The following is a 15657-nucleotide window of genomic DNA, read 5'->3' on the forward strand; positions in this document are numbered from 1 at the left end:
TATGTACACAGGGGAGTCATGCCATTGCCTGCTAAGGAAAATCTGGAGACTAGGCTCCTGGTGACCAGAAGGATCTCTTTGAAGAGAAAAACCACCATCCAGGCCTGAAGGAAGCAACCCTGATTATGTGCAGATGACTAAGCGTGGGCTTCTAATCAGGCACATATAACACTTGCCCACCATCTGCATAGCCAGGAGCCACTGGGACACAAAATCAGACTCAATGGATCCTTCCAGCCAAACCATTGCTGTAAAGTTTTAAGAAAGCCAATCAAGCCACTATCCACCCAGATACCTGATGTTCAGAGGCCATTCTGGGAGGCAGATCATTAAAAAAGTTTCATCACCTAACACAGGGCCTCACTATGTGGCCCTGACCTGTCTTGAACTATGTAGACCAGGCCAGCCTCTGCCTTGAGCATGCCTGGCTAGATCATCTTCTGAAGTCTGAATTTGGTGATGAAGTTGAAGAGGCAATAAACATCACAATATTTGTTACTTGGTGCTGGAGTCTAGGCTCTCCCTCACACTAAGTGGTGAACCAGTGATCTACATCACTGCAGCATCACATCTGTTTGCAGCAGGGTTCCTTAAAGAGCAACTGAGCTGTGGACTGACAGGAAGACAGGCTTTAGAACTAGAGGGACCAGAGCTTCAGGACAAAGAAAGGTACTTAGCGTGTCTGCAGCCAACAAGCAATGAAATCAGATCTTACACTGTTCTCAAAGCAAACAAAAAAGCCACCAGAAGAGGGCGCTGGACCACAGTGACCCAATGGGACTATGTTCAATGCCAGTTTCATACTGCCACGTGTAACTGGAGAGTCTTCCAAGTGTGGCTGCGGTCTTGTGTTCCACCCTAACTTTTCCCCACTCAACTGGACTGCTGTTTCTGAGCTGTTTCATACATGCCCCACGTCTCCCATCTTAGAGCATGAGGCTGAGCTACGAAGAGCAGGTACAACCATTACCCTCTGCGAGCATTAACGATTTTTCCAAGTGGGGTCTAGTGTATGCTGTGATCTCAGCAATTGGGTGGCTGAGTGAGCCCAACTTACTTTAGGAGGGCCTGTCTCAAAAAAACTAAACAAGGTGAGTGTATGTGGTGGCTCAGGCAGGATTGTTTTGTTAAAACCAGTCTAGCGTGAAACAGTTTCAAGAAGCAATTGCACATGGAATTAATGTATGTGTCCCCCAAATTGTGGTTATAAGTGGGTTGCATTAGTTGGCATCACTATTAGGTTTTCCCTGTATAGAGTGGATATATCTGTTTGGGAACTATTAAGGCTGATGCTCTCCATCATGCTCAGGATGCGTTAATGCCCAGCGGAGCTGCAGAGCTGAACACCTGCATCAGATGCCAATCACAGGCGACATCTTTACAAGCGAGGCCCTTCCGTTGCAGGGATCCCACTCCCTGAGTCCCCAGACTCCAATCTCCAACATCATCTACCACTACTCCTTCCTCTATTTGACCCTCTTCTAGCTCTGCCACCCAGTCGCCATCCGCCTTCCACTTCCTGTTGCCTAAGCAGGACCATGAGGTCTGTGCCTTTCTCAGCAGCAATGAAATACTGCACAGCAAGCGGACTCTGCTGCCGGGTCCAGCGTTCTCCTGGGAACTCGAGCGAGGACTTAGGGAGAACTCAACTCTTCCTTTCCTTTGTCTGAAGATGGAGCCCCAGATCAGAAGACACAAGAGGCTTGGTGACCTTAAACACCTACTGGGTACTAATGAAAATACTATACTCAAACGTCAAGAGAGGAAAACGAAGGACTGAGAAGACACAAGCCATCTCAAACTGTGTTTGGAGGTCACGGATATTTGCTACAGAAGAACCCATGACTTTAGCCAGGTATGGTGGTGCACACCTTTAATCCCAGCATTCAGGAGGTGGAGACAAAGGCAAGCAGATCTCTGACTTTGAGGCCAGCCTGGTCTACACAGAGAAAACTTCTTAAAAACAAAACAAAACAAAACAAATCCCCACTACTTTGTGGTTGTGCATGACTAATGCCAGCACTCAGGAAGTAGACAGGATTAGGAGCTCAAAGTCCACCACTACTTTATGGGGTGGAGGCCAGCCTGGGCTACATCTAACCCTCGCTCCTAACAAAACAAAACAAAGTATACACAACAACAAACAGAAACAATCCAACTAATCCAAAACCAACCAACCACCACCAGACTATCTGGTTTAGCAAGTCTAGGCTCTAATTCTGCCAATGAAAGTGAAACAAAATAGCAATGTCACCGAAATACACTAGATTTCACACAAAATGGCATCTTCTGATTGTGGCCATGAACAAAGTCCACAGTTTCTACTTGTCCTATGGAAGTTGAACAATTCAGGAAAAGTCAATGAAAGAACTGAAACCGTGAGAAGAGTCAACTAGTTCCATTACACTCCAAGTTCTGTCGTTCCCTATGGTTGCCCACAGGGCCCCCTTCACAGGGTCAAGGCGTCCAGGGTGAAGCGGGAGTCTTGGTGCACCACACACTCCACCCTGCGAACCACAAAGGCACAAGGACACCACAGACACACTCTGAAGTCTACATAGTTTTGGTTTCTACAAATGATGAACTTAAGCTCCTTCTAGAACATCTTGAGCACAATTAGTTCTAAACGGGAAGTGAAGGCAAGAACTGTAGGACTACATTGATCTCATGGACACTCCAAACTCCACAGTGAAGAGCTCTCAAATTGGGATTGGTCCTTCCCTGCAGAATTGATGCAACCTGTTCAGTAAAGTACATCCAATAATATGATGACTCGGGAACTAAAGAAAAAGGACACAAGAATTCCAAGGGCTTAAATATATTTTATATTGATAATCTGTGTCTTTCTACCCTAAAATAATACATTATTATTGGTTACATACAGGATGAGGTGAGGTATTTGTAAAATAGCTGATAAAAATAATTAATATACAATATTCTACATGAAATGGACTCTTACGAACCTCTAGGCCTTCTGAAGGGTTAAATCCATCTTCTAAATTAAACTGCCCTGAAAAGACTTATAGCTGTTCCCTAAAACCACGTTGAAAATGGAGGATTTTAGGTTTTCCCAGAACTTGTGCAGAAAGGGGCAAGTACATGATTGGCAGTTACTTTCTCACATCCAAAGTTATACATTCACACAGAACCAGCATCTCCACGTTTAGCACAAAAAGCAAAAAATACTGCATTAGAGATGTTAAAAAAATCTGAATAATAATTAGGTTAATTCAACACCAAAGAAATTCAAGTGGCCAACAGTCTTGAAAACGCTTTATTGAAATGTGTGAGTTATGTGCAGATGTGTCTGAAACGACCACAGCTGGCAAATGGACTTCTGAAACTTCTCAACAACTGATTAAAAAAGAAAATCCCTCCTAGACTTGACTTCTAGTGTAACCAGAAGCCCAGTGAAAGGCGTTCCCTTTAAAACATTTCCATCACAGAGACCACCGAAACAGCTACTGTATCTGGAGTTGGTGGAGTCTGACGTTTCCGAGGAGACGCAACAGTTCTGTAGACATGTAAGGTGACTTCTGTTTTTGGTACATTTGGATGAACATGGACTTCACAGTTCTTGAGAACACCCCGGGGGTTCAAGTCTGTATGCTTGTCATGAGGAAACAGAGAGGAAAGGACAGGATGGTGGAGAGAGAGGAGAGCAAACAGAGACGGGCTCACAGGGAAGAGGACTGGAGCCAGACATGATTAGGTTAAGTCTAGTTAGAAATTTATCAGAAGCTGTGCACCCTTTTTTCAAAGTCCTAAGTTTACATTCCAAAAACTGCCCCATCCCCAGACCCACTGCCCCTTCTTGGAGCTGTGTGAAAAACTGAAGCAAATAAAAAGCACCCATCCTCCAAACCCCCTAGCGACCCAAGAAGGCTCTACTTTTTTATTTTGTTTTTTTTTACACACAGGATTAATAATATAGGCGTATAGGTGGCATGATTCAATTAAAAGACTTTACTTTTTATGCCAGGAAGAAACCCCCAATAAAATAAAGGTGCTCAAATTAGCATTAAGAATTTGGTTGACAAAATCTGGGAAGGCAAATCCTCAGGGGCTCCCCTGATACTGATCTGTCTCAGCAAACTACAAATACATAAATAACGCAAAGTATGATTGAGAATGTGAGATTCTTAAAAACAAGACAACATAATTCAGGTTAACTTTGCTGAACAGTGAATAAATGAAATTCATCTACACCTGAATGAACATATTTAACAATCAAAAAAATTTTAACAACCACAAAAATGAAAAACTTCCAACAACACAAACAAGATTTGTTTGAAGGGCACAGAGATCCCCTGCAGCAGATCCGCCTTCCCCGGTGTGTCTTCTACTGATGAGGAGCTAGGCAGGCCGGCTCCGCAGGAGCAAGGTGGTGAAGAGGGCGCAGGACAGTCACAGGGCGGAGGGACCCACCTGGCTAGGACCCCCAGGTCCCACTGCAGAGCTGGCTTTGTGCATAGGAGGCACACGGATACGGGTGAGTCAGGCAGACATTATTCAAAAGCTACTCTGCCCTGTAACCATTGAATAATGTTGGAAAAGCTTTGGGCTTTGTATTTTATTTTTTTTAATTTTATTTTTTAAAGTTTTACTCCTTGTATTTAATTTTTCTTAAATAACAAGGTCACTGAAACTCATGCACGCTGCAAAAAACCTCATGCAGTAGTTAGGTAAACCATCCAAGCAGTTTTTATTCATTAATATTCATAAATACACACAGCAGCTTCATTAGAGATCTCAATTTTCCTCTTCAGTTTGAATGTGGAGTATTAGGAGAGCCTTTTGCATGTCAAGGTACAGGAAGCAGAGATCACCCTGCACTGCTACCTACATTTACCTGCTAGAAGTAAAAATTAGTTAAGTGGAAATGATTATCATATATATTTTCTCTCTTCCTTTTGAATGTACACAATGTAACAAGAGTGACAGACCTGAAATTACAATCACCAAACAAACCCAGGATAGATAGCTGTTGTCCACTTTCATTGGCAAATACAGCACAGAGGACATTGTCTGCGAGTGGGGAGGTCATCAAAGAGGAGGTGGTGGAGGCTCATTTCCTTTATTACTCTCTTTTAAATTTAGGTTTTCTAAAGCAACATCTAAAGGCATAATATCTACACAGCCCATAGCACCAAAATCTGCCATCTCCCCCCGATCGTCCTCATCTGAGGACGAGCTCTCTTCACGCACTAATGTGGACAGAAGGAGCTCCTGGACAAACAGGCTGCGGTCTGCACGCTCGCTTTCCATGGACTGGCGCTCTGCTTCAGACATTTTGGGATCATTCAACCTGTGGAGGTAAGAAAGAAAAGACTGTATGGGTACAAAGTCATTGACTAATGCACGGCGAGGCCAACTGCTCCAGTCTGCATGGGACAAGCAAACATTCCGGTTGGTGGCGTCAGGATCTCAGTTATGTGTGGATAAATCCCCACACTGTAGAAGTCATGCTCCTGGGGTGCAAACCTGTGTTCAACAGATTCAATGAGATGAAAAAAAAAAAAAAAAAAACCCATAAAAACAAAACAAACAAACAAATACAGAAACAAAATTCGTGCTTCCTCTGGAGAAAAGCCTGGTGGAAAGCTCTCTAAACAACTGAACAAAGCCATTGCTAACAGACTATTCTTGGGAAGAGGCGATGTCCTCAGTCAAATTTCACCTGTGGAGAGTGCAGTGCACACAGCCGTGACCCTGCTCATGGAACCAATCCACGGTAACCAGAACGTGCAGCTGAAAAACTGCATCCTAAACCACTTCAGACTCTTCTCTTTCCCACTTCACTGAAATAAAGTATGCACAAAACCCAAGAAGGCACACACCATGCATTTTCTTTTCCTTCTTCTCCACATTTTTTTCCTGTCAGGCTATTCCTGGGTGGCCGGCAAACTATGTAGGTCAAGAAAAGTGGCCTTGAACTCTATGTAGGTCAAGAAAAGTGGCCTTGAACACCTTTGCTCTCCAGTGCTGCAGTGAAGGCTTACGCCACCACGTCTTTCCCTTTTTAAATGTGTGCGCCATGCTGCTTTCTCCATTTTAGCGACAGGCAAAGCAGGCAGCTGCAGCACTGGCCGAGGAGAGGGGCAAACCGGAGGGCATCGATCAATCCATCGATCGATCGGGCAGTGAGGGCGAGAGGATCCAGACCACCGGGCAGCTCACTACCGGGCAGCTGCTCCTGCTGTCTGGCCAGGCAGGCCCCAATCACAGAGGAAGCGCGTGCTGTGATGACTGCAGGCCTCGCGGTTCTGTGTGCATCCTTCTGTGCCCCGCGGTGGAGACTTACCACTTACAGAAGAGGAAACTCAAGCGGAGATTAGCTAACTTGCCCAAAGTCTCAGTGGAAAAGCACCAGGGAATGATGGGATCCGTGGCTCAGATAAGGGAAGAAGAGATAAACTAGAGAACGCCAAGGGGGCGAAGTGCGTGGGGTAGTTAGTCAGTCACTCAACCGCCACGGAAACCACACTGAACTCAAGGGAACTCGTGGTTAAGAGCACTTTAAGAATGTCACAGGGAGGACTGACAGACTGGAGCCTGAGGAGTGGCCACACGTTCCCAAGCCAACTATCAAGTCACAGCGGCTGACTGTTTGCTGCTGTGGGCTGACAGGGATCCGGAAGTCCATCTCTAACACAGTATCAGGTGAACTAGAGACATCAAGAGAAAGCCTCCCCTGCTGTTAAGACCCCAAGTAGCTAAAAATGCCTAATTCTTGAGGAGCAGATAAAATATGGCACAAAGGCTCAATGTTTCGATGGGTTAGTTTTGTTTGAGACCCAAAAAGAAGCTTAAGATCTTCAAACTGGGCTGCGCGGCAGTGGCGCACATCTTTAATCCCAGCACTTGGGAGGCAGAGCCAGGCGGATCTCTGTAGGCCAGCCTGGGCTACAGAGCAAGCTCCAGGATAGGCAAAAAAATAAAAATAAAAAAAAAAGGGAAGGCCTCTGCAAAGACAGATACCTCTCTGCAAAATGTCTCCTTAAATCCACAATAAATGACAATGATCAATATTTTAAAAATCCTCTTACAAATGGGGGGATTCCTGGGGGGAACCCTGACGACAAAACTGAAGTTTGAAGACAGCAAGTGATCCGTCTAAGGGCTAAATGTATTAAGTAGCAAAGTTGGGGCTCTAAACCAAGGGTCCCCAAACACTTTTCATTCTAAGCCTACATAGTGTTCCTACCTATGCAGGTGAACCACTGCGTGGAGAGTTCAGTGTGAGATGAAAGCGTAAGTAGCAATTATAGCCGTCTCCTCTCAGGTCCCTGAGAAGCACCGTACAAATGATGGTTTACAGACTGGATTCTCATGCAGTCAAGGGTGGTCCTCAAACTCATCGGATAGCTGAGGATGACCTTGAACTCCTGATCTCCTGCCTCCACCCTACCCCCGCCAGTGTTGTATTCCATATACTCATTTTCATGCTCCCATTCTGTAAAAAGATTTATACCCAAGTCCTCAAAAAGAGCAGCGGGGCTCTCTATGCCTCTCTAGCCCCTTCCACAGGGTCACATGTGCCAGAGGCTGGACGAGAACTCACGGTGTGGGAGGAGAGCCTTGGCCTTCCTGAGGCTGGCATCACAGGCTGCACCACGGTCCGGTCCCTGCTGGGCAAGCACTCTCTGACAGACTACTTCCCAACCCTCAGCTGCAGCTTTAGCAGCACGTGAGAACGTCAGCCAGTGGAACTGAGTATCCCTGACAGCATGGCAAGCCATTTTATAAAGTGAATTTGGGGTACTAATCTTAAGAATTTAATCTGGGTACTAACTTTGGAAACTCATGAGAGCAAACCTCCATAGTTCTTTGTATGTATCTGCACGTGTGGTGGACGCATGTGCACCGGTTCAGTCTGGGAGGGAGAGGGTGGCACTGGCGTCTCTACTGCCCTCTGTCTCACTTTTCAAGACGCACTTTCTCATGAGATCTGGAGCTCACCAGCTGGCCAGCCTGGCGGTCAGTGTGTGGTGATATTGTGTTGGTGCTCTAACGAAGAAAGCTTGCCTGAAGATCTAAGGGTGGAGCTAGCTTAATAGCTAACCATAGAGGTCTAGAGAGCTGTATAGACAACAGATAAGAAGTGATATGGCTAGGCAGAGAGGAAGTGATAAGGCGGAGCAGAGACAGGAGCTCAGCCTTTTTTGGTCTGAGAAGTCTTGGAGGTAAGGTGACTTTGGCCAGATCCTTTGCTCCTCTGATTGTTCAGCATTTACCCCGATATCTGACTCTGGGTTTTATTACTAAGGCCACATCAGTGAGCGCCCCCCACCCCTGTTTCTACCTCTCAGGGCTGGGATAACAGAGGCCGATGCAGCAAGCATTCTGCCCACTGAGCCATCTCTAAACCCTCCTTTGTCCTTTCTAATACATCTCAGCAAGCCAATGGAAAATCAGAAATAACATTATGAAATAAATTTAGCTGATAAAGAACACATGAATGAGATGATACTGTTTTGAGCGTTACGTGTAATATAGGAAAGGAAAATATTTTCAATGATGATCTATACCTTGTGCACACAAAACCAACATCTTTACTTTATCTGAAACAACAGTTTCTCATGTTCCAGGGACATGAACTACGTGGTTTTAACCGGAGGGCTGTGAGTTGTAGTGGTCTGATCAAAGGCAGAGTTCTGAAGTGGATGTATTCACACACGAAAGGCGATGCTCACTAGCCTGGCGGCGTCAAGGAAGCGCCCTACCTTGTTAAAAGGAACTGGGAGTTCTGGAGCGCCTGCTGGCTGCTCTCCGTGTTGGCCGTGTTGGCCGTGGCCGTGGACTGGGTGATTGTAGTGGTGACGCTGCTCGTGTTAGTGCGCCGGCTTGCGTTGCGAGCTGTCTCCAGTTGCTGACGTGCTGCCTGCGCATGCTGCCGCTCGAGCTGCAGCTGCATCTGCAATTGTTGCAACTGAGAAGCGGAAGGGCCTGAAGAGTTAAGCTGTCCTCCTGCAGAACGTCTCACTCCTGACAGCTGAGACAAGAGCTCTGCCAATGGAAATGCAGACATCATCAACGCGGGAAACCACCCAGCGCCGCGGTGAACAGAGACGTCCACGCAACACACTCGCTCCCCAAGGACCCAACCCCAACACAGACCTACATACAACTGTGCCTGCCAGGCACAGCCTCAGAGAAAATTATCCCATAAGGCACACCTACACTTCTTAGACTGAAGACCCGCCTACAGTGGGATCATAACCCAGCCCTCTTAACAGAAGCAGCATGAAGGCAGGGTCAAGCCTACTGTTTACTCTATTTCCAGCTTTCAGAACAGGGCCGGGCACCCTGCCATCAACATGCATTCATCTCTGATCATTTAATTGGAGGAATTAGCAGGATGAAATCCCAGAGTCCGGAGCATTTCTAAGCGTGGCCTTACATTCTCGCTTCTCCCTTCTCTCCAGTATCTTTGGACACTGCTCTTCCCGAGTCCTGGGCAGTGCTCTGCTAGGCCAGTCCTCCCCACCTGGAGCGCTCGACTCTGGTCTGTTACAACCCACACTCTTGCTTTAGTGGAGCTGCTGTTTGTGTCGTTGTGACATCATCCTTCGGTACATTCTACAACAACACCGTTCCCAAACCAGCACGCGCATCCCCACCTTCCTCCCCAGAAGGGCCAACTGAGTTCCTTGGCCCTTGAGATGGACTCATGGGATTCTGCAGGCCTTCTCCACTCTGAACTCTTTCCTAAAGCCCCTCTTCTCCCCTAACACCTTAGAGATGCACATGGACTCCATTTACAAACGTCAGATCTGGAGGAGATTTGGAGGAAGCAAGCGCAGGGCCCGATGCTAAGGTAAAACACAGACCGCCCGAAACTCGCCCTTGCCCTTACGAAGCGGAAACAAACTCACCAGCTATAGGATCCATGGCTTCCCTACTGCTCGGAGAGTATGAACTCTGCGAAGACGAGAGTCCCCCAGTGGAACTGCTAGTAAAGTGCATGTTTGACCGGCGAGCACGGGGACCTCCCAGGCCCCGGCCAGGGTGAAACATTCTACGGACATGTCGGACGCCGCTCGACTCGTCGTGACCCCAGAGTTAAGGAAAGGTGCAGCCGTTCACAAGAAGCAACAATGACACCACCACCACATTGGCGCGCTTGCTAGTTAGGAGTTTCTAAACTGTAAGCAGCTTGAAACAGCACCTTCAGTTTAGACGATACATGTTCCAACTCTATGAGGCCGGACAACCCTAAAAAGAGACTCAAATATAAAGAAGCAGGTATAAACGAGGCATGGTAGCACATGACTGCAATCCTAACTCTTAGAGGCTACGGCAAGAAGACAGGCTAGCCGGAATTGTGTGGATTTAGTGAATTTTGAGTGTGCTCGAAGTCAAGAACTTTCTTTCAGGTTCTAGACCTGGAACATGGCCAGAATGAGGTCAAAAAAAGCTACCTGGTCAAACAGCTAAGGTAATCTTAATATTGAATTTTATGTACCAATAAACAGCTCCTGAGACACATTATCTTCTAAAGTGAAAAAGAGCAGGCCGAATAATCTCAATTGTGTAGATGTAGCTAGTTTCTGAGTTAGCTTTAATTTCTGTCTTCAAGTTTTATTTTCAGTGCTGTTTGCTAAACAGAAAAGACTTGAATTGCTGTCTCATTAGACAGATTAATATGACACTCCTCAAGCGGACTTCTAGAAGCCTCATTCTTCTTAGAGTTGGAATGTGAGTCAAACACCAGGTCTTGTGCAGCAAACAGCTGTAAAATCATGAAGAAAAAAACAAACAAACAAAAAACAAAACCAAGGTCGGGCAGTGGTGGTGCATACCTCTTTAATCCCAGCACTTGGGAGGCAGAGGCAGATGGATCTCTGTGAGTTTGAGCCAGCCTGGTCTACAGAGCGAGTTCCAGGACAGCCAGGGCTATACAGAGAAACTGTCTTAAAAAAAACAAATTGCAAAGACAACCTTGTATTTCCACAGAGGCGAACAACAACTTTATGATGGCAATTTTCTTGCTGGCTTCTTGGTTTTGGCTGGTAGTTCTGGAGTCTTTAAGGACAGGGTGAGCTGCCCAGCATAAGTCAGTTCAATGTGCAGGGTCTCACGGTAGTGCTTGGGATGAGCTTAGGGTCTACAGAAGGTCATCAGGAGTGTTGTTAAGAGGCAGCCGGGTGAGAATAGCAAGTTTCGGAAGACATCCGTTAACAGTGAAGGAATGATCGTTGACCACAGGCAGACATTAGACACTGGTGTTAACAAATCAGGAACTCCACGACACTGGAGGGATCTGAAAACTCCTCATACCTTTAGTATCTGCCACTGCAGCATTTTGTCTTTTAAAATTTGGTAAAAAAAATAAAAACATGTAAAGTACCTTTCATATTCCTGTACTTTTCAAAATTTTATCTTTCCTTGGTAACCAAAGACACTCACAGAAGGCTTACAAAATGGGTCTGGATGATGTGTGGAACAGTCTTTACTGAATGTACATTGTATCACCAGAAGCCCCAGAATTTGTTGAAAAATAAATTCAGGTTATTACGTATTTTTTGTTACTTTGTAGTGCCCCTATGAATGCACAGTAACTCAAAGGCCTAAGTATCCTTAGCACACTTAATTTTTTTCCATCTTTAAAAAAATTTTGTTTTAGCCAGGTGCTGGCAGTATGTACCTTTAATCCCAGCACTCAGGAGGCAGAAGCAGGCAGATCTGTGAGTTTGAGATCAGCCTGGTCTACAAACTGAGTTCCAGGACAGCCAGAACTGTTACACAGAGAAACCCTGTCTTTGGAGGGTGGGGGTGGGGATATATATATATATATATAGTGTTTGGGTATTTTGCCTGCATAGATGTCTGTGTACCCTGTGCATGTCTCTTACCACGGAAGTCAGAGGAGGTATCAGAGCCCCTAGAACTGGAGTAACAGATGGTTGTAAGTTCCCATGTGGATGTTGGAAATTGAACCTGGGTCCTTTAAGAGCAGCTAGTGCTCTTGACCACCGAGTCCCATGTCCAGTCCTAATTTTTTCATCCTTTTATTAAAAAAAACAAAAAAACAAAAACCCAAAACCAAAACAAACAAACAAAAACCAAAACCCAAAAAACAGCTGGGGGTTGTGGCACATCCCTTTAATCCCAGGGCATAGGAAGCAGAGGTAGGTGGATCTGTGAGTCTGAGGTCTTAATTTTTCATTTTTTTTTTTAATTTTAAGATAAGTCAAAACAAAACCCCAACCAGCTCCGTGCACATGGAGGTCTCGACGCTCTCTGCCATCGCCCACTTATTGCAAGCCTCTAAGTTGGCTCAAGTTCCTAATTTCTCAGGTTTGTTCCATTTTCTTCAGCTTTCTGTTCATGTCCACCTTCCCGTAAGATGCTGTATCTCCAGCTAGGGAACCAGGAACTGTGAGTGCGAGATCAGAGCTACAGACTGAAAAACAACAAGCAGTTTGGTCCCCAGTAAGTCCAAGCTTGGGTTCTGGAAAATGAAGAAAAGTCTGGCAGACAGAAAAGCCGAGGAACTTTGAACTGACTTCAACTTTCATATGGATAGAATCCTAATGGATGACAGAGTTAGAAAGGCAATTTATAACCTAAACGCAGCATAATCAGCCTACAAAACAATAAGGTCAACTTTTATGAGAAGGTCAAGCAAATACAAATAATCGGAGGTTGTCTTTCTCTCTGGGAACACTAGTCTCAGAAGACCCTCAACCACCATCCCCCCGAAGCGGCCCGCAGCTCCTGGAAGGATATTAAATCTCTAGGGGCTCTGTGTTCAAGTGTCAGATGAGCTGCGAAGTCATCTGTGACATGATTAGGATCGCCTCCAGGTAACGCTGCACATATCGGACAAATCTGCAAAGCAAAAGAGCGAGAGGTCAGGACACAGTCGCTGAGAGCCACTGGAGGTCTGAGCCGCAGCCACGCTGTCGTCACTCAGCTGCAGTGCCATGTCTCAGGTCACAACACAGCGGGTGGTCTCAACAGTTAAACCTGACTTCCTGCAGAACCTTCTATCAGCAGCGCCGAGCCACATTGGCATGGTCTAGCCAAGCAGTTTCTGTTCAAACTTTAAAAATAAACGTTTTTTCCCTAAATTCAGTCTTGAATGGTAATATCAGACATAAGTTCAGACACGCTTCTTCAAAGCAAGGTAGGGCAGCAAATGCTTAACTAAAATGTAGCTGTGGGCTGGAGAGCAGAGACAGAAGGATCCTTGGGGTTCCCCGAAGAGCTAGTCTATCTACCCAGCAAGTTCCAGGCCAATGAGTGACCGACCCTGTCTTAGAAAAACGGGGGGCTGTGCAATAGCTGTAGAATGTGTAGTGGGTACAGAATAAGATGGACAATGGGATTATGCACAACTGCGCACAATTACGCAATTTTTGAAACAACTTCAAGGCAAAGGGGAGGGGGAGAAGCTTGTCCTAGAACCTTACTTCCAAGAAGGATGGGCAGTGTGGTGCAAGTCTGTGGCCAGGCCCAGTTCAAGGAGCAATTACCTTCCGTGTCTGCAGGAGACACAGCGACAGCAACAATAAGGCAATGTGCACACGGACAGAGGCGGGGAGAGCCGGGAGGAGCCTCCCTCCCTTAGAGCTTGAGAGAGAAACCACAGGGCAGGGAAGCAGGTGAGCTTGGCAGCAGTGATCAGGGGCGATGGAGAAGAGGAAGAGAGGAAGCCATGCCTTTTGAGCAGGTGAGGATGAGAGCGTCAGGGGAAGGTGCTTAGGACTGGCCAGTGTCCAAAGAGCTAGACAGGGAGAGCTAGAAAGGAGCGGTCATGCTTTGGGGCTAGAGGATCAGCAGTGGAGGATCTGTAACCAGTTCCTGGGAGAGCTACTTTGAAACAGCTTTCTCACCATTAGTGACTAAGGAGTAGAAGACTAAAAGACAGTAAGATACTATTGGAGGAAAGGCTGTCCTCGTCCAGCTGATGGTCCAACAGCGGTTTCCAATCCCTGAAGTGGGAAAAGTTTCCAAGTCTTAACAAGAGGCAAGAAAGAAAGAAGCCTGACAGAGAAGAGGGCTAAGGGCAGCAGCTCAAAGTCGAGGTGTGTGCATCTCCACTGCCTGTCAGTCACCTCACGAGCACACGTGCACACGTGACACTATAATTCACAGGCTCAGTGACTATGTAGCTCACTCACAGTAGCACGGGAGGAGGAAACTAGGAAGATGACCCAGAAGTCAATGCTGGGTCATGGAACAGATCTGACTCCCAGAGCCCAAGCAAACACAACTTCCCACCTCTGTGAATAGAGAGCCAAAGCTCCCAGAGTTTGACTGATTTTATGACCTGTTCCTAAGAAATAACTAAGAAAATCTAAAGATGTTCACAAGAAAACACAAGGAAGCAGATGGCCTGCAAGCAGAGTTAGAAAGGCCAGGATGGAACATGCCCAAGGGGAAGTGAGAGAAGCCAGTGGACTCTCAAAAGCCTTTCTTAACAAAGGTCAGGCAGTTTTTTTTTTCTCTTGAACAAAAATGCTGTGGTATCTGCTCTCAAGTTTACACACTGAACCCTTCACTAGAAATTGGGGTCACTTGGTGCCATTCATGGATTCTGGTATTCCCGGCAGGGGTCTGCTTACTTAACTTTCTAAGAGTTTCTGCCTTGCCTAGCTAGATCCTAAATTTTTGGGGTTTTTGAGACAAGATCTTATATGTGGCCTAGCTAGCCTTGAACTTGCAGTAACTCTCTTGTCTTTGCCTTCTGAATTGCAAGTGTGTGCTACTATGCTTGGCTCGGAGAGCATAAACTTTTTGAAAGTGTACAATGGTTTGTCTGTGTTTTTTAAACCATGGCCAGATTTTAAAAGCAAAGCAAGGCTTAAAGAAAAAGAATCGCAGTCTAGGTGGGGGTTTTGTTTTGTTTTAGGATTTTATTTTCTACTTATATGTATGTATGTGTGTCCCCTGCTTGTGTGGGTACTTGCAAAGGCCAGAAGAGGACATCAGATCCTGAAACTGGATTTAGAGATTGTTCTGAGTTGCCACATGGATGCTGGAATTGAACCCGGGGTCTCTGGAAGAGCAGTGAGAACTCAACCATTAAGCCATTTCTCCAGTCCCAATACATTCTAGTTATTTAAAGATTAAACAAGTCTATTTTGAAACTTCATTTAGCCGCAGAATTAGGTACAACTTTCTTAGAGGATCATTAAGACCATAAGATTTGCTTTTGTTTTTTTTGAGGGAGCAGGGTTTCTCTGTGTAGTCCTGGTTACAAACTCAAACGATCTGCCTATCTCTGCCTCTCAAGTGCTAGGATTAAAGGCATGTGCCACCACAGCCCAGCCTAAGGCCATATAACATTTTTATCTAGTGAGAAAATAACCATTAAGCAGAAAGCATCTTTCTCCTACAATAGCTCCCTTTAGGTTGGCCTTGGATAAACCCCATGGCAGAACTGCACTAAGAGAGCTGGAAGAGCTTCAGGACTCTGATGTACATGTAAGTAGTGTTAGATGAAGTCTCCTCTGGAGGAGATACACATTCCCAAAAGGAAGACAGAATGGCAGTATAAATATTCAATGTACTAATGCACCCAATTAGACAATCGACAAACTAGAAAGCACCTTTGAGATGCAATGTAAAACAAAGAAAACCATGGTCCCCACAACTGTATGTGTTTAGTTTTATGCTAAATCTCTGGGTTCATTGCAGCTACTC

The 15657-nt window shown here is 45.8% G+C and overlaps 1 protein-coding gene across 2 annotated transcripts in view; it reads right to left on the reverse strand.

Moving 5' to 3' along the window:
* Nucleotides 1-3256: 3256 nt before the first annotated feature.
* Kcmf1 (potassium channel modulatory factor 1) overlaps nucleotides 3257-15657 on the reverse strand; it is a 71030-nt gene continuing 58629 nt past the window's right edge. For both annotated transcript variants that reach the window (XM_028855195.2, XM_037203824.1), the window contains exons 4-7: nucleotides 12736-12837; nucleotides 9879-10053; nucleotides 8727-9009; nucleotides 3257-5308 (exon numbers count right to left, since the gene is read on the reverse strand). In XM_028855195.2, coding sequence (XP_028711028.1) covers nucleotides 5047-5308; nucleotides 8727-9009; nucleotides 9879-10053; nucleotides 12736-12837 — 822 coding nt within the window. In that variant the 3' untranslated portion in view covers nucleotides 3257-5046. The remainder of the gene's footprint in view (nucleotides 5309-8726; nucleotides 9010-9878; nucleotides 10054-12735; nucleotides 12838-15657) is intronic.

This window comes from Peromyscus leucopus, chromosome 3 (assembly GCF_004664715.2).
Source record: "Peromyscus leucopus breed LL Stock chromosome 3, UCI_PerLeu_2.1, whole genome shotgun sequence".
NCBI classification, from domain to species: Eukaryota; Metazoa; Chordata; class Mammalia; order Rodentia; family Cricetidae; genus Peromyscus; species Peromyscus leucopus.